The following is a 20,218-nucleotide window of genomic DNA, read 5'->3' as shown; positions in this document are numbered from 1 at the left end:
TCTTTTCCAGGAAACTTGTGAACACAAAGTCACTCTGACGTGCAAAATTTGTTTGATTAGGATCCCAACGAAAGTAATTTGATTTGTAAAGATTAGTTGTGAAATAAAGATTTATCTAAACTAACATTTGTTACAACAAGTAAAATGCATTTTGTGCTTTACTCAAGTATTCTCTCAGTTAATGTAACAGAGTATTTGTGTTGTAGTATTGCTACCTTTACATGTGAATGCAGGACTTTTACGTATAATTGTGTATTTGCACCTTAAGGTCTTGGCAGGGGTGGAAGTTACTAATTACATCGACTGAAATTACTGTAATTAACTCAGTTTTTAGGGTTCTTTTTCCAAGTCTGTAATTTTACTTGTACTTAAGAATGCACCACACCATGTAATCTACTTAGTTACTTTTAAAAATCCTAATTGAGTACTGAGTAGAATTATTATCTAAACTTTTCATCTGCATTTTTGTAGCACCAGTAGTTGTACATGTAACTGAGTGATATTTCAGTAATGTAACTGTACTCCACTGCCACTGTGTATTTGTATTTTTACTTTGGAGAAGGATCTGAAGACTCCTTCCACCACTGACACTTCACACTGTTTATGACACTGTGTTGAGTGTTTGTGTGCATCTGAAGCAAGTCATACTGGTCCTGCTGCACAAACACACACGTGTGTGTGAGTGTGTGTGTGTGTGATAGAGCAGGTTAAGGTGAGTAAGACAGTACAGAACTCCACGCGTACGTCTTTGTTTGCACAAGCAGATATTCTCAGACTTGAACTGTTCACACTGAACCAACCATGTCTTATTTAATCAAGACGTGTACTTGTGTTAAAACGTTCCAAAAACATGTTCGGTTGTCTTTAAGTTTTGTAAATAAATATCAAAGCAGAAAATGTGTTTATTACAAAAAAGAAAAAAAAAAATGTTTTAAGTGTTCTAGCGAGGCTGAAACCAATCCATTTCAACCCAAACATGAGCAGTGAACCTGGGACTTTTTTTTTTTTTTTTAAATGCAGTATAGTTTCTGTCCACTAGGGGTCAGACTGAGCCATGAACACACTGTACAGTTTGGTGGACATTTCTGACTGGAGGTAAAATATTTCAGTCATTTGCACTCATGCAGTAGTTCATCAAGATGAATGGGGAACAACTAAGAAACCTCTCAGACCTCCCTGAACATTATGAGGTCCAGTAACAAATACAGTGTATTAATGTTAACATATCAATAACTGCTGTGATCTTTTTTTTCTTTTTTAAAACCATTTTCCTGGAACTTACTTTAGTTCTGTATTTTTTTTCACTAAAACAAGAAATGTTAGTAAGTAAAATAAGGTAGAAAAGTCCTCGTGGACAAACACTGGGACAAATGTGTCTATACATTAAAAACAACAATGCAAAATAAAATATTGATAAACATACATGACTTCTACATGCCTTATCATACTGTCAGTTATGATCAGTAGTGGAAAGAGTACTGATTTTTTAGTTACATTAATGAAATATTACTCAGTTACAAGTAAAACTACAGTAAAAGGACAAAATTATTCTTCAACTACTCAGAGAATTAGTTATTTATTGACCGTTGATGTTTAATTGTGATTTTAAAATGGATTACATGGTGTAATGCATATTTATTGACAAGTAAAATCACAGACTTGGAAAAAATTCAAGCACCCAAAAGAATTACTTAATAACAGTAATTTGAGTAGTTGTAATTAGTAACTTCCACCCCTGGTTATGATTAACAGCTGACTGAAGAAAGTTCATGGTGTCAATTCATGTACTGATCTTATTTTTATACGGAATGCAGCAATTAAAAAAAGAAAAAGCCAGAAAAACAGACGGAAATAATCTTTTTGACAACAAAGAACTTCTGACAACAAATCAGCTGTTTGTTATAATTTCAAACTCTATAAATGGACTCGACATCCTGAGGAGTCGTTCAGACGTACACTGGCAGAAGGAGGTTATTAATATGTCTAGTTTGATGAAAATGAACTTGTGAGTCTGTGTTCGATTAAATATTTGAATCTTCCTCACTTTAAATTCCTTCAACGTTGTCTCTTGCTCTTTGCTATCTCCTCCTTAAAAGTCTTCTCTGTGTCTCGAACAGTAAGAAACCATCAAAAACACACAACTTGTTATGACTTTATTGAACATAATGAAACAGTGGACAGGCTTATATGCACACTACCTACTGTTGATATATATACATACACTATCTACGTGTTACTCAGTAAGTCTCATATCAGTGAAGACACGAGGAAGGCCACCTGGAATGTGTTGACACAACAAAATCAAACGAGGTAACGCAACAGTGTCTGAACAAGGCCATTAAACTTTTCCTATAAACTGTGTATAATGAGAGGAAACATGTGCTACAGTGGCAAATTTAAGGCAAGTTTACATTCTGGTTTGTCCTTCAATGTCCACACGCTTGTCAAAGTCGTTCAGTATGAGCCACTATGTCATCTAAAACAAATAAATACAAAGCACAAGTCAACGCAAATGTGTCAGTTATTAAATCACACCGCTGAATGTGTTATCTATGGATTAACAACACTTTTCATCAAAACAGATAAATGTGTCCGTGTTTATTTCCTGGTGAAAAACCTCGACCCCGACATAACTTAATTAAATGGTCTACGCATGTTTCCTGCCAAGTTGAGGAGGGTGTAAGGTTTTAGGACTGCACCTCAGATATTTCAGATTCTTTAGGCCACTTTAAATTGATCCTTTTTGTCTGGGCCAGGACCAAAATGTCAAACAACCTTCCTGTCTTTTTATAACAAGATGTAGCTGTTGATTTAATTCTTAAAAGGGTAGGTTCGCCTTAAAATGAAAAATGAGTCATTATCTACCTTCCTTGTGTGGATGGAAAGTTGGGTGAAGCTTCATAGTTTACAAAACTTTTGTAGAACTTCAAAGCACAACAGCATCGCAGCATTCTCCTGAACAACTGAAGGAGATGGGACTTGCTTGGCTTCGGCTGCAGAGCTAATAGTGTGGTGTGGCGTCTTTTCAAATCAATTAGGGGCTCGAAGATTCTCGAGACTTGGATTACACCAGACAAGCTGTGTGGAGCCATTATATGATTTATTTTCTATGTTTCAAAACAAGTCTGTCTCCTTCAGTTGTTTAGGAGAATGCTGCAGCTCTCTTTTGCTGTGAAACTCCAGGAATGTTTTGAGGATGGCGTGTTTTTGTATTTGTTTTTTGGCATGTGGGTGAGTAGATAAGAACTGAATTTACATTTTTTGGGTGAATTTCTTCTATAATGTTTCTTTGTTGCATGTTTTAAAAGTGCAATGTAAATAAAGTCGATTCAATCACACTACTGGGACAAAAGGTGCAGGTCGGGATGATCTTTCTTGTCTTTGGCGTCCATCGTTTTTTAAATCACAGCTGTGTACATGTATTCAAAGCGCTACATTTAATCTTTGGATGCCGTTTTTTGTGAATCACTTGAGTCAAGTCATAGCTACAAAATGATAACATTATTCAACAGGAAAGCAAAACTACTTTACGTATTTACAAAAGGATCAAAATTATGTTACAAACACCTCCTTCCAGTTCGCCCTACAGATATAATTCACTGATTGTCATCATTTTTGCACCCTGATTAAACCCATTTTTGTGCAATCATCTGCCCTTTCAGAGCGAGAGGGAAACTAACAGCTACCTGCTGAGACTCTGCCTGGGAAAGTCATTTACATTGTGCACATGATGGCTCTTACTGTGTACTTAAGTACACAAAAGCTCTGTGTTACATAACCAATCGAAGGATGGAACAAGAGTCTAACCTAACAGTGAGTCACATATGGAGGGGACAGAGAGTCAAGAATGCAGCAGAACAGGGCACCGATCTGTGTGTGCGTGTGATCAACAAAGGGGGCGATAGTGTTGTCAGTAAAAGTGTGTTGTGCTACACGAGACTCCCGGGCCAGGACACCACCGTCAGCGTGACTTTATTCTTCTGCAGCTTGAGCATGGGGATGAGTGACGAGTTGTTCATTCCCACGGTTGTGGCTCCGTTCACCGCCACGATCTCATCGCCACACCTGCAGAGAACCACAGATCATTAACACGGAGTCTGAGTGATGACAGAATACGGGAGCCGATTACATCACGTGGGGCCAAAACTTACTTGAGGCGTCCGTCAAAGTGAGCAGGCGTACCAGGCACAATGGTTTTGATGAAGAAAGGCTGCTGGCCGTGGCTCTCCTCATAGCCCCCGACGATACTGAAGCCCCAGCTCTCGTTGTTGGTCTTCTGCAGGACGATGTCCCGGCACCAGTGCATGTGACTGAAACAACAAAAGCAGAGTCAGAGTGTGTCTTTTACATGAAAATTAACAGAATACACTTGAAGTGGAGGAAGAGATTTCAGTTGGAAATGAACTGGATCTACCTTGGTAACCCCAGCCAGCGAGTCCACAGTGGCGTCCAGTTGAGGGTGTCGTCTCTGAGTTCTTCTAAAGGGTCCAGGTCGTCCTTGTTGGCAGACTCGATGTCCTCCTCGGAGTCGTCAGAGAGAGTCTGGATGACGCGGAGCACCACCTGGGACTGAGCTGTCTGAGCCTTCAGCACAGAAACGGCCTCGCTGTAGGTCAGCTGGGTCAGATCGACACCGTTGATGCTCAGCAGGACGTCGCCTGAAGAAAAACACACCGTGGATACTGACTGTTAAATTAAGCTCTGGGATCAACATGAGGAACAATTTTTCATTTTCTTACTCAGGGGTGAACTTGATTTTCTGTTGATTCAACCAGATGGAGTCATTTTCATAGACAATTTGCATCTGCGTTAGTGGTTCAAGATTGTTTTTGTAAAGACATCTGTCAATAGTGAAACATTTGTACAATATGAAAAACATTTAAATCTTTTCTTCTTCACTCTTTCTTAGGATCGCAAAACAACAAAACTGCAGCAAAAAACTGATGAGAAGTAAGAGAGACAGCCAGCTGACAGCATGAGTATTTAATTGTCGAGATGTGACTGACAAAATCAACAGAATTATGAATAATGAGGACAGCTGTTTAGAATTCATAATCACAGAGGAAGCTGGAGACAACAGAAGGTCGTCTTCTCTAACTTCGCTGGCACACAGCCTGAATTTGTTTGGATTTTGGACTGTTGGTGGGTAGTTGTAGCACTGGCCACAAAAACAACACCTCAAAGACCGTCACAGATCACTAGGTGCTGCCTTGTACCTCTTTTGATGGTGCCATCTCGGTGCAGACAGCCGACAGGCTGCACACTCGTGATGTAAACAGGCAGGCGGCTGCGACAGTCCCTCCCCCCGGCGATGGTGATGCCCAGTGAGAGCCGAGGCTCCTTCTTGAGGCTCACAGTCTTCTCCTGGCTGGAAAACCCTCCTGGAGGATCCTGTTCGAACAAGGAGACAAATCAAACCAAGCAATACCTAAAACACTGATCAACATCACCGAAAGAATTGTTAATTAACTTCAATCACATTTTATCTTATTCTATTTGACAAGCAGTCTCTGCATCCACTTAACCTCTCCAGGACACTTTGTCTCAATTGACTCCTCTCACAAAACCACTCGTAGAAACAAATGTGAAACATTTGAGAGGGAGCTGAGAGGTAAGAGTAGAGGGAACGTGTGAGGATCAACACTACGCTCTCGTAGTGGAAAAGATGTGTGGAAAATGACAACTTCAACCATCCTCCTTGTTTCCCTCTGGAGTCTGTAAACCATGAGAAGGGAAGTTTGGGGGGAGGTGGTGGTTCTTCCTCCCCCCAGCAGGGAACCCATCCCCCCCAGCAAGACGAAAAGGCTCGACTCTGCAGGCGAAAGCTAACTGTTACCAGCTTTGATCCTCTGCCACGCAAAGAAACAGCCAAAAAAACAACAAGACAGTGGCCCTGTAGCAGCAGAGTGAGCAGCACCCCGGGCCTTTTGATCAGGACAGAGGGAGGCCCAGAGAGGGGCTTTCATCTCCGCTCACCGACGCAGGTGTCTGCTCTCAAAGCTTCTCACCCCCAACTGGGGGGTTGCTATTCTTTGCAGTGACAGTGTATGGTACAACCAAGTGTCACTGACAAAGGAGCCATCGTCACAATTACGCTGAGTAAACAGAAACACGTAAAGTTTGTAAGATACTGCGACCAACACTGAGGCTACTGGTGTAACAGGAAGCTAAGATTCCAGCAGCCAACAGCTGGCAGGAGCCCAAACAGATGTGGATGGAAAATACTGTATTTAACAGTAATCTGAGCGTTAGTTTGTGAGGAAATGATCAGTTTTACCTTCATGTAGGTGGACTGGCGCCTGAAGTACTGCGGCTCAGGCCTCCTGGCTCTGCCGTCTCTGCTGCTCCCTCCTTCCTCCTGAGTCTCTGCAGGTCTCATCACCACGAAGTTCACACGCACCTCGCTCCCCTAAAAACAGACAAATGAAAAGCAATTATTTCCACAGAAAAGACATATACAACGCTCTATTATGGAATCTAAGATCACATTTTGGTGTCTATTATGATAGTTTTTACATTTTTTGTGTAACAACACATGATTGATGTTACCGTCGACCACTTTCTGTGCCACAATCATTGAGTTTTCAGATTGATTTGCTGCAGTAATGGTTCAGAGTAATCATGGTAATGTATTGTCAGGAACAATGACTTACAAAGACTTAAAACTGGCTTCTGCCTGACAGCTGAATTCCAGCGTTTTAATGAATTAACAACATTAATCACTGTATTCAGTTCATATATCTCATTTGTAGTTAATAGATTAAAACGTACAAAATTCAATCTCTTGTCTTGACTATACCTGTATGATCTGGGCAGCGCTCTCAGGTGTGCCATGCCTCAGGTCGTGTCCATTGATGGCCAACACCTTGTCATTGTTCCTCAGTTTTCCGTCTTTGGCTGCCAAACCACCAGACAGCAAGTCCAAGATGAAAACCCCACTCTCGTCCGACTTGCGGATGAGTTTGATACCAAGTGGTTCGCTGCGCTGGCTCTTCATTAACGTCACCTGCAGGACCGTGCCAGGGTTGTGATTGGAGATAGTGTTGCCATGGGGACTGTGAGAGGGCTGTGAGGCAGTGGAAGAGGAAGGGTGGTGATCGGACCGCGGCTCCCTTGTTTTGAAACCTTTCTCCTGCATAACGGTGAGCTTGAGGAGGGTAGGCAGCCGTAGCACTGCCATGGCCCGGGCGTGGGGGACTGAAGCCAAACTGACATCATTCACCTGGAAACACGACACCAGGGAGAGGAGAAACAACAGGATCAGTGGTGGAGCACCCTGATGGAAACATGGCAGCATACACTGTACATGTTCACCACAGCTACAGAAAGTTATGTGGAGCAACTTACAACTATAGCTGTACATATGACTTTCCTTATCTTCATTCTGTATTAAATCAGATCCATAATATTTGCCTCTATGGGAGACTGTCAAAATGATAATTGCCTTAAAAAAAAAAAAATCAATGCATCAATTCGAGGGGAAGAGAAAGATTGAGTTTCAAGATCTTAATGATGCAATCTTCTCTCATCTTCACCGTATCTCCTTACATCCACCAGCTTTCCAACAAGAGCCAAAAACAGCAGCTAATGTTTCACATCCTGAAGGTGGCTTGTCGCCTGGCGGGGTTTTGTTTTCATTTCTAGGTTTGGGATTTGTTAACTTTAGAGGATTTTGGAGGACACACTGAAACAGAGGTGCCAACGTCGAGGCTGAAATAGTCTCTGAGCTCGGTTTACTGCGGTACCATGTTCAAGGAGAACCGGAGGGTAGAAATCCAAGGACGAGAACATTGTTGGAAAAGGGGAAACCACAACTTATTAAAATCTAAAAGTAATTCATATGCTGCAGGCCGACTTCTCCTCTGAGGGTAACAATACTGTTACCGCAAATAAAACATGAAACCAAACTAAAAATTATTTCAGTAATTTTCATAGCATTTATGAGTTTTGACACTGACATCTAATATTTATCATTAAAATGCTGAAATGCTCTAGTAGCACTAAAGCTGCAAGAATAAGTCAATTAATTGCTGAGTTGCTTACTGGAAAAACCTTAAACTGTTACAGAAATTTAATCAATTAATTTTTCAAACATTTGATGACTCCAGGAGGATTTGGGGGTTTCGACAACCGGTCATGACATTTAGCAACGTCACACTGGGCTGCATAATATTGTAATGTTATGCAGTTTGAAGTGTTTTCTGATCTTTTATAGACCAAATGATTAATCCAGTAATCGAAAGTAAAAAACAGCAGATTAACTGATAATGGAAAAAGACATTAGATTACCAATAACAGCACAATATATTATTCCTATCATGTGAAACCTCATCACATTATTGTTTCGTAATAATTCAAAAACAACATTTTAGCACACCCTCTCAAACAGATGTCAGTCTGTGACAGCAGCCAGGTACATTTGTTTCTACTGACTCAAAGTGTTTGACTCGGCCGTCCTAACCACGCCTTGTTACCAGGGAGCCAAAACTTGTTTATCTTGAAAATCTACTTTCCCGCTTCAGAGCACTTTGTTTACACTACCACAAAAACACAGGGACGAAGTGTTGATGCAAAAACATTTTGGACTGTGTCACACTTTGCCACCAGGATCCCTTCTGAATTCCCATGCTGAAGAAGTGAATACCTGATACTAAGCCCCTCTCTCACCTCCAAGATGTGGTCTCCTGGGGCCAGTCGGCCATCACGAGCTGCAAGCGAGTCCCTGACAATCTCCTGGATGACTATGTTCCCCAGCGGTGTGTCTTTCCCCCCCACGATGCGGAGGCCCAGCTCCTCCTCCGGCTCCTCTCTGAACAGCTCCACCACGTTGGCCTCGGCCACCAGACTGGACCGCAGGGGGGTGTTGTCTGGAGGGAGGAGGAACAGAGAACCAGGTGGGGTAAATGTGACTGCATCACCTGTTTATGAAACAAATACTTCTAAAACCTTCTAAACGTTTTTAGCAGCATCACAGAACAATTTGTTAATTAAGTAACATTGCCAAGGTCGGATCATCCCTGTCTGCAGCCACCTTGATCACTACAACTCTTCATTTGCCCAACAGCCACAAGACTTGATCAACTGCCCCCAACTTACTGGTGTCAGGGTTCTTAGAAGAGCTAGAAATTGGGGGCATGTTCCCTGTATTTTCCTAGCCTCATTGCGCTGGTTACCCTTGTTTTTAAATCACTTAACAACCTTCCCCCTTCTGATATCAATGACCTTTTCATCTCTTATACTCCTGCTACCTCAGCTCCCTTTCCCTTTTTGTTTTCATGTCCGAGCAGCACTTCGTAAACTTGTTTTTGAAAATTTCTATGTCAATAAAGTTTCTTATCATTATCATTTTCACTATTATTATAATTATAATAGTTAACATCCAGTATGTGATAATATAGATAAAATACAAATTATCTAGCCATCATTCCTTTCCGAAGTTGTAGCATTATTAATCTGGGAATGCAACACCGTCAAACCACGCAGGTTTTAACAGATCCCAGGTTAGCTCAGTTTACAGACCAACTTCCTGGTTCAAATTTGTTCCAACATGGTATTACATGCACATAGTTTTGTCATGCAGTGAGGGATTATTTCATTTCAGGTGTCACCTTCTCTTTAACCAACCAAATAAAGTGGTTTGGATCATTTGCCTGCACCATTGTGCACCTTCTGATTTCTTTGTAGTGATGTCATGTCTCAGATCTGAACAATTACTGAATGTCAACTATGCAGGATTTTCCCAGAAAACTCATAAAAATAATCCCTCTCAGTTATCACTTTGATGTTAGAGTATTTGGGGGTATTCTGCCTGTATTTTCAGATTATTTTGCATTGTCTGGGGCATTTTCAGACATCGGTGACTTGGGGAAACATAGCTGATGATCTTTCCCAGGTCGTCAAATACTCTGACATTTGTTTGGGTGGCTCACAAATCCAAACGCATCAGTTATTGATGACCTGTAAATGACACTTAACAATCACCTATCTTACTCCAGAATCCCATACAGTACCTGGTGTGTTGACAGACAACAACAGACAAATCCTCCAGAGTAAGCTGTTAAGTAAATAAATGACTGCTAGAATGATAAAAATACAGCCCATGTTGGACCTGTAATTATCCTTTATAAACAGCACCATTTACAGCATACCATTGAGTGATTATTATGTAATAAGTGAAAAGGTTCTCTTAATCATATCTGTCTCAGTACATACAGTAAGTAAAAGGAACATGCTGACATTTTCTGCTTGTTGTTTGTATAGAGATAATAGAGATAAACTGAGCATATTTTGTACTAATCTCCTTACTGAGAAGCAAAGAGATAGATGCTCGTCTTCTCTTCTAGTCTCAAAGAAAAACAGCAAGAAAACAAATTCTGGAGAAAAAAACCTTTACAAAGAAAGCGAATTGTTTTGACGACTGTTTTTACAGCACACAGTTCGCAGTAAAACAGATGAGAAACGGAGTGGAACTTGACTTGCGATAAGCTACACAAGTTTTAGCACATTGAACGGTATCTCAGCCTTGGGATTGATCTGTTCAAGTACTTGCACGCTACAGATAACTCCAAAGCATCGCTATCATTCTGTCTGACATGGATGAGTCAACATGCTGACTTTTGATAAATATAAAAAAACCTAACTGTAGATTTAAAAGAATAACTTAACTGTCTTTCACTTTGTTCTGTAGAGATTGCAAGAGCATACAACAGTCATTTGGTTAAAATAGCGATTAAATGACAACAATATGAACGTCTCTGTAGACACTGATTACCAGTTACCTGGAAACTATGTCTAATGGACTTTGGTCTTTGGTAGTGGTTTGTACGGTGCTTTTATGGGTTTCCCCCGGGATGAGACTGTCTGGTTAAAACATCTGTGAGCTGGTGCAAGTTCCTACAGCTTGGCTGATGATTCACCTGCGACAGACTCAAAGCCTCAAGGCTAAAAACATCAGCAATTCCTGTCTGTGTGTTTTGACTGCCACCCCCACTGAAGGGGACGGAAACGGGGATTTGGGTTTTTTTTTTTGCAACCATACCAGACTGTTTCCGTTCAGGCTAGAAGCTTCTATTATTATTCAGCGCCACCAGAGACATTATAAGAGAACCGAGTAACATATCAGCCAATCCTGTTGTTGTATTGATGTGAGTGGAAATTCAAGACAGTTTCATCTGGTGTGGTGCGTCTTACAGCTGCCATATGAAAACAATGTTATTGTAGACAAACGTGTAAGGCATGCAGATGGACAAATGTTTTGTTTTTGTAATGTTTATGTATTGGGAAATTAAATGAAGACAAAGCAGCCATGCGCAGTAATATAAATCATTGACGATGCCATACACTGAGATGCATTGTGATGCATCGAGAATTATTTTGCATTTCAAGCGTTGACAGCTGATACGTAATCCAACTGAATCATGAGGCCAGTGGAGATTCACACCTCTTGTGCATACATGGGGAACAAAGCTTTAAAACCTTCCTTAGGATAAAGTAAACACTTTTTTTTTTAAGATTAGACTTTGTTGTCGCTGAGAACAAGCCTAACTAAAATGGATTGCTGTGTCAGTGTCTATGTGGGTATAAAAATGTTTTAAGTGTGATAAAAATGACTCCATACCATCCTCGCTCTCTTCATAGGCAGGATTAATCAGTCCAGGCTCGGGCTGATCTCTGGTGGGATTTCGGGACAGAGACGCTGAATGTTTAGCATCACCAGATGACTCCCCGTCACTCTTGCGTCCCTTTAGCTCGTTCCACGAGGGCCTCTTCCTTTTCTCTGCTTCCTCCCTCAGTCTTCTAAAAACAGGACATCTGAGGAGACACAGGAACATGGAGGAAATGTGGCTGATGACTGAGCAGAGGTTTAAAACACTTCATGGTATAATGGAAAGGGATGTTCTTAAATGTCAGGAATGGATGAACACATAAATGCAGACAAGAGGAGACAAAAAGAAAGAATGTGAATATGTACACAGTATTCAGTAGAGAAGCACTGTGCAGTTTTACTGCATTGCAGGGTGTCTGGTGAGACAGGTTGAGTCTGATTAAGTCAGTCGGAGTGCTGGTACTGCTGCTTGTTCCTCATGCCTGAACTTTGTCTCCTCACTGTTTGCACAGAGAGGCTGCAGCAGGGCAATCTGCCACCCACAGCTGACTGCGTCACGGCTGGCCACCAGGATGATAAGCACCAAACTGGCCATGTGAACAACACGACTGCTGACCTGCAGCTTGCCTCCAGCTCAATAATAACTAGTTTGTGTGTTCATAAAGGAACTGAGCGAGGAGGAATACATAGCACAGCTTCAAAGAGGGAAAAACACAGTCTGAAAAAGGGCATGAAGAGGAAAAACAAACAATTCTGATTACAGTTATTTTACATTCTTGAGAGGAGACAGAATTCCTCTGACATGACTTAATACAGTGAAGTGTAGAGGTGCCGTTAGGTGGATGTTGTTAGACTAAGCATAACGATGGTGGCTGTTTCCACCATGCTTTCAGTCTGTGTGCTAAGGTAACCCAGTTCTGGCTGTAGCTTCATATTTGATAAACAAATATGAGAACGATATCAACCATCATATTTAACTCTTGGAAAGAAAGCACACTGCTAGAAATATCAAACTATTCCTTTTATTCCTTTTATACTACTCACTGTGATGTAAAACTCTTCAGATGTTCTCTCCCTGATATTCCTTATACACCTTTGTTTCTATCTGAATCATGGCCTCAAATCGCTGCTAAAAGCCTCCCACTGTCTTATGACAAAACTTCAGTATACTGATGTCATGTCTCCCCATTTCTTACATCATCCATGTGTTGCCTTTGTATTCTGTGTGAAACAGTCTGTTGTTGGTTGTTTGTTTCTCCAGCTGCAGCATGATAAACAAGAAGCTTCTGCCTGAGGCAAGGTCAGCCTCAGCCTTGATTTGACTTTTCTACAACAAGCTACAGAGGTGACTGAAGGGTCAATTGATGTTTTTGTGTGTGCAGGATTACATTACATATACAAAACAGCTGCTTGTGATGTTGTGAAAGAAAAAAAACCCTTTAATTACTTCCTTTTGCACGTAAAATATGTACATATATATTTCCAATAACAATTATGGCCTTTATAGCCTGCTTTACAACTACTTACTCAATGACAGGAAGTTTTCAGTAACTTTCTGAACTGATGGCAGAGATGTCGTGAGGCAGTAGCTCAGGGACGTGCCAGGGCAAAATTGATATAAGAGACAGATATACATCAGCCTCTGCCATCAGTTAATATCATCTTGTTTACTGATTGACGGATATCAGTGCATCCCTTTATGTGAACACTGAACAACCCTGAGTATTTGATAAAGACAGGGAACATATTTCTTAGACACACACTGTGGCCAATAGTTTCAGCCAAGTAAAGGTCAAACAATAAACCCTGAACATGCTGTCTGCATACCGTCCTTGGTCTTACCTGTTGTGCAGGTGAGGCTGCAGTTCACAGCGCTGCATCTGCTGCTGACACTCTGTATTGTGGGGGCACATCACAGTCAGCTTGTCCAGCAGGTTCCTGACCAGCAGGCTGGAGGGACGGCACTGATGCAGCTGCAGCCGCTGGCGGTCAACGGGGCAGAAGTCCTGCTCTTTCAAGAAGTTACTCAGACAGTGAAAGCAATATGTGTGGCCACAAGGGGTGTCCATAGGTCTGATGAGGGGTTGCAGACAGATGTGGCAAACCAGTTCATCGTCCACATCGTCCTGGTACTCATACAGGTGGCTCTCCAGGCCATCGTGCTGCTGGCCACACTCCTTACAGACCCGCGCCCACGACAGGCCCGGAGCGCTGCCGACAGCTTTGGTTTCAGTTGCAGCCATGAGCTGATTGAAATCAGTCCAAACTTGTTTGTTTCTGGGAAAAAAACGACGTCCTCTTATCTCCGTAAAAACCTTGTTTGGTGAAACTTAACGAGAATGTGTCTGTGTGTCAAAAGCTAAAATCCATTCCCAAATCCAAAGTCAAAACAATGATCCAGAGTCAAAAATGTTATCTCCACGTCTTCATCTTGATTTTCTGTTGAGAGAGAGACACAGTAAGCTCCAAAGCAGAAGTTGGACTATTTCTACTCATACCGACCAGCTCCACAGGAAATGACAAATCCACAGAGCAGCAGCAATATGGCACCGAGCTGCAGCTGCTTCCTCTCAGCTAGTTTCCTGAGGGACAAAAGGAATTCTCATCTCAGCTAAAAAGTCGCCGTGCTCCACTCTGAAAGGGCTAAACTCTGTGAAATGAGGCAAGAGAAAACCAGACTAGAGTCAAACCCCTGCTAATGGGAAGGAACAAAGGCATGGCGCTACACGAGAGTAAGAATTTTGAATGAACTGGGCAGAAATACAACCCCCATCACTAATGACCCCTTGCACCCAATCGGCAGTGGTCTCCATCCCTTTGTCCAGCTCCTAATCTCCTTTAATTCCTTCACATAAGGGGACTGCTGATTAGGAATGCATTCCTCTGAGAAACGTTTGACCAAACCAAATATGTTTAATAAGGCTCACATATAAATGAAACTTAATACAACGTTCACTGGTTATGCAGCAGCTCAATATAATTCAGATGGCTCCCTAGATGTACATCAGCAAATGAGACCATCATCGACAAGATTGGCTACTTCTCACCAGGTTTGAGTCCAATTTATTCAGGTTTCATAAATCATAAAATCAGAACTGATTTTTAATTAGTTTCACAGTCTGGGGAAAGAAGCTGCTCTTTAGTCTGGTCTAAACAAAGTTTATTTAATTTCACCCATCTTGTGTCTAAATGGGAATCAACAAAAAAAGTGTCTTGTAGTAGCTTTAGATAGCTTAAATAAACTGCATCCAATAAAACATCTGTGTGGATTTTGAACAAAATTAAATGTGTTTACATTTATTGACTGCTCATTATGTTAAGGTGCAAAAAGAACCATTAGGTTTCAGTAAATTCCTTTTGTACAATATAAGCCAATAGTTTTGCTCTGGACACCTTCAAAGGCATCTATTTATAAGAACTTGTCTGAGGGACTGAGGTAGACCAGAAGTGTACAAAACACCACCTAAAAACCAAAGGGACAAAGACAACTGTTCTCTTGCGCACGAAAAAGACACAAATAAGCCACCACAGCGAACTCACTACCTCCAGTTCCCCTCCCTTTGTAAAACCCAGTCAAGATTTCAGCCACAAAGAGACTTCTTTATCTTCACAGTTACTGCCTTGGAGCGACTCACCCAAGATGATATCTCTGTTGTCAAGCGCCCAGTAGCGACTGCACGCAAATGAGACTCTAGCCTAGCAGCTGCCTGAAGCCTGAATGAAACCAGAGCCCTGCCTCTCCAGCAGCACACCGTCAGAATAATGTCTGGTGTGTGTGTGTGTGTGTGTTTGTATGTGTGTGGAGGGGCATATATTTGTGTGTATGGGAATGGATATGTATTAGGTCTGACTGCACCGGTGTAAGGAATGCAGAGGGGAATTGGTGTAACTAGGCAGAGTGAGCGTAAAGCAGAAGTGTTCCTTCAGAATCTGTCAATGCGAGTTAACGTGTGTGTGTGTGTGTGTGTGTATGTGTGTGTGCGTGTGTGTGTTTGGGGGGTTGGGGACTCAGACTGCTGATGTTGCACAACTGCAGGTAAAGTACTCTCAGTGGCTGAATGACTGCAAACACACAGGAGTGATTACAAATATGTGTGCGCACACACGCCTCTCCACATAAATGCACACCAGCTGAGGTCACACAGGCCTTCTTTCTCTTTGTCTTCACTTTGTACAAGTGATACCTTGTCCTGTAACAGATAGGGGGTCATGGATCCTGTGGCACACAGAGGGATGTGCAGTAGAAACCGGGCTGTGCTCCATTTATTTGGAAATCACATGACCCAGAGCAAGAATGTGAAACAACAGATACACATACAATATACTTACATTAAATACAATGAGCTGCCCTGTTGCAAAAGGTACAGTCAGGTCCCTTATCAAGAACCCATTCACTCCTATCAAGGTGTATTATTTGCTTTGTGATTGAGACAACGTGAACAAGCTTGGGGACACAGCTGACTAAAGAGCACCCAGTAGGTTTCACTGAAGATGCAGCATGTCTTCAGTGGAGCTGAGGTTCACTTCACAGGAAGACACGCAGTGACCTCGTAAACCGCCGTGATTACCGTGACTGAAGGTTGCTGTTGGCTCTGTAACGATCCATCACTGTACACCAACACCACACTGACACAGCAGTATATCTCCACGTTTCTCAAGGATGCAGGCAGCAATACATCAATAAAGGGACTCGTCTTTCTCGGGATCCTCCACGTGAAATGGAGACTTGTCAAAATGCAAAAGCTTAATGTAAAAAAGTGAATGGCAGAAACAATTAGTAGACTGATTAATTGACTAATCAGTCAATTAGTCAACAGCTTTTTAATTGTGAGCTTTGCTGCTTGACTGAAGCTAACTTAGGGTTACAGGCTGGTGGTCAGACATCTTGAGGCTGATTTATGGTTTCACACAGGCTCTACACAGAGCCTACAGCGTAATCTATGCAAGAGGCCTACATGTGCGCTGGAGGTTGGGGTTACAGTAGTGGCAGAGTTTGGATGCAGGACTTCGTTTAGGTAAAGCAGTGTTTGCCTCTGGGCTGCTGGTGAAGGTGCAGCCTGCACTTCAGACATCCAGCCTGTCCACTCTCTCTGGCCCAAAAATACTCTAGCAGTGAAAAGTATCATAACAGAAGAAGAGCGACAGCTGTCAGGAGAGACCGCAACAGCCGAGGAGGTTGGTTTGTTTAACAGGGAGACTACAGGTCGAAATGTCCTGTATTAGCACCACTTCTTAGCACCAGAGGAGAAGTCTTTAACGATGCCAGCTAGTGGCAATGTCAATAGACTATGTAGAATAAATCAATATAATTATCTTGAACAGCCTCATAATTAGTCAAACAAATTAAAGTATCAAGTGATATTAAAAACACCACAAGCAAATGTGCAACACAAGACAGGTTTGTAATCGATGGAGTGAAATATGCTTCCACTGTTTCAGAGTCAACTACACTTAATGAGGGAACGCCTTATCCAAATCAAATGCCTTGTAATCATGTGATAGTCTAAGCTTTGGAGGGAAATGTCTGTGGCCCTTCCGTGTCCTCCGGTCTCCCAGAGGATTACCCCGTGTTGGCGTCCCTTCAAAGCTGAACCAAGTCACTCGCTTTCATGGTTGATATGAGTGAGTCACATGCGCCGACACACCTTCGTTGAACACAGGTGAGGCCACGTTAGATTAATAATGTCTCTGTAAGAGCTCATGAGAGAGAGGTAGACATGACACACACATTATCTTACACCACTGTCTGGTATGAACAATAAAAATATCACATACGTAAAATACAGCACATAAAATGGAAAATGAATTAAATTACTACAGAGAAGTGAACGACTCTTAATCATCAGTGTCTCAGTATGACATAATCAGGTGATAAGCTCCAGCATGTCTGAGATTACACCTTTATGGCTTGACCAAACACACAACACTTATCATCAGGGTTACAAGAATATCTTCTATGATCAGTGCCTGTCTTAAATCTAGAGCCCTGTTTCCTTTGTAATTGAAGTAAAACTGCATCTATTTTGGGGCGCTGTTTGAATATTATGTAACTGCTATAGCAACAACATGCAAAGTCGTCTGTTTTGAATACAATGACCAATATTTGCATTTCATATCCACGCCTAACAAACCATCTGAGGGACATTAAACCTGTCATTCTCCAAAGTGTTTCCACTCAAGCCTCTTCCCACATTGTACATTCATACAGCTGAACCTGCAGGATTCTCAGCCTTACTGCAACACGTGTTGTGGTACCAGTGTTTCGCCTACAGATCACACACTGGGGTTAAGCTTGTGTTCACAGGGCCTCTGAGCCTCCCACTGTACAATGGCCTTACCACACATACCAAACAAACACCACCCATGGCCTTAACTTATCATCAGCCAAGGATGATGACAGCATGATTGGCAGAAGGTGACAGTGTTTCATACTCACAAGTTTCTAAATTTCCTACAGAGGAAGTCGCCAACTGAATCTACCAATTAAAGCACAAATGAGAGGTGATACTCAGCTGATGACAGGTTTTTACTCAGAATAGATATGTATAAAATGGTGAAATAAGGGTGTTTAGGATCACAATTTTTACTGATAAAGAAAACTATTAAAATCGTGATGATGTGACATACGTTGGGGTCTGAACCAAACGAATATTTTTGCTTACATCTGGAGAACGAGACTTGTAGGCCAGGACATTTCACAGATTTTACCTTGATCAATTAATTGCAGCTTAAAAGCTTCTACTCTATAGTCTGTGTGTTTAAGAAAAAATACAGCCTAATGTTTGATGGTAATGTAAACAACACAAAACAAGTCAAACATCTCTATTCAAGCTTCTTAAATGTGGATATTTTCTGGTTTCTGTACTCTGAAACAGCAAAATGAATAGTTTTGGGTTGTGGACAAAACAAGAAATTTGAGGGCTGTATTAGGAAGTACTTTTCGACATATTCTGATATCTTACAGATCATTATTCGCCAGTCGGGATGGGACGACGAAAGATTTTCATCGCGTATCATGATACAAAAACAATAAAAAAAACACTCACAAAAAGTTGATCACTGATGTACAGTCCTATGTCAGGCCCCTGGTTTATTCTGAATCTCCTAAGCCTGTCATCAGCTGAAGGCATGGCTTGTACAAAAACACGTTAAATCAGATGTGTGTAATTACTACAGATTCCCAACCAAGGACGACAGGGAGATGATGTTACCACCATGTATTTATCCTCTTTTTGAGTAGGAAGACCTCATGAAAAACATTTATCAAGGAAAAAAACACAAAGGTTAAAGTGATTCCAGTATGTTTGTATGCAATTTTAACAGTTTAAAGATATTTTTGATGATTATTTGGATAATTTTGTGAATCGCATTTATGTTATAAACAGGGTAATCATGACGTTAAATTTTCATATCCATCTCATGCCTATCCAACAGTGAAAATCCTTGTTAGTTGCAGCCCTGAATGACTGTATTTCTCACAAGTTAGGACAATATTGATGAAGTGTTCATGCGTGTTAAGGCAGCTCGTACAGACACTGTTGGGTGGTAAAGCATTATATGTATAAGCTAGACATATATGTTTAATAACTACAGTGATCGAATACCTGTAGTGGAGCAAAGAAGTGTAATATTTCCTCCTGGAGTGAAGTGAAGTGTAAAGCAGCATTACATGGAAATCCTCAACTGTACCCACATGTACATGTACTTCCAACACACACACAGAGAGGTATAAATCAATTCACCATTTGTTCATGCTCAGTAACAGTCACAGGGACATTTTGTAATCACTCTCCTGCCTGCCTGGATGTGTGTGTTGTCACTGGGACCATAAATAACTCACTGCCCCCTCTGTCCTGTCAGCTCATGGCTGTCGGTTTGTCCCCTAATCACCACAACAACATGACAGATCCAGATGACAGAAGAGGTAATAAAAGTTAGCCTTCATAGTTTGTTTTGTTTTGTTTTTTTTCTCGCTCACATCGACGGTATGAGGGTTAAAAAAAACAGCAGCTCACCACCACGAACATGGCTTCACCTTCATGTAAACCTGCTGAGACGACGCTAACAGCTACACACACACCTTGAGGACGGGAACTCACTTTTTTTTTCTGTCACACATTGTGCCCCAATACACCCACATTTCACTATTAAACACGGGCTGTGCGATCACTTTAAAATGCGTAACAGCTTTGTTTGAAGGTTATTAACACGAAAGAGGAGATTTGGCTCAAGTCGAGACCGAAACTGGTCTTACCTGTGTGAAGGTTGTTTTCCGGAAGCAGCTAACGTGCGTGCGGGCTAGCTAAAACAAAGACATCAGTGTGAAGTCTGGAAGATAACGACTTTTTTGTTGTTAAAAAAGAGCAGCAGAAAACACCGGACAGCATCCACAGCACACCGCCGAGGTCGCGTTTCTTTTTTCTCTTCTCTCTTTTTTTTCTTTACCGCATTGCTGTCGGTGAATTAGCACAGTCCTCCGTCCCAGGTGTGGTTCAACCTACAGGCGGAGGCTGGGCGACTTTCCCAGTTTCGAGCAAACATACTTGAGCCAAGAGCCGTTGAGCTGCACAGTCAGGAAGAAGAAGAAGCAGAAGAAGCAGAAGAAGCAGAAGA

The 20,218-nt window shown here is 41.7% G+C and overlaps 1 protein-coding gene across 1 annotated transcript; it reads right to left on the bottom strand.

The window, feature by feature from the left end:
- Window positions 1-2,136: 2,136 nt before the first annotated feature.
- On the bottom strand, window positions 2,137-20,218 carry lnx2b (ligand of numb-protein X 2b). Its single transcript, XM_037077282.1, has 10 exons — window positions 19,860-20,218; window positions 13,448-14,044; window positions 11,618-11,811; window positions 8,668-8,867; window positions 6,800-7,222; window positions 6,278-6,409; window positions 5,217-5,391; window positions 4,415-4,658; window positions 4,152-4,310; window positions 2,137-4,065 (listed from the first exon to the last, which is right to left on the bottom strand). Exons 2-10 carry the CDS (start codon window positions 13,846-13,848, stop codon window positions 3,930-3,932), a joined length of 2,064 nt encoding a protein of 687 aa, XP_036933177.1. The 5' UTR covers window positions 13,849-14,044; window positions 19,860-20,218; the 3' UTR covers window positions 2,137-3,929.

This window comes from Acanthopagrus latus, chromosome 18, assembly GCF_904848185.1.
Source record: "Acanthopagrus latus isolate v.2019 chromosome 18, fAcaLat1.1, whole genome shotgun sequence".
Taxonomy (NCBI): domain Eukaryota; kingdom Metazoa; phylum Chordata; class Actinopteri; order Spariformes; family Sparidae; genus Acanthopagrus; species Acanthopagrus latus.
This window is presented reverse-complemented; position numbering and strand designations above follow the sequence as displayed.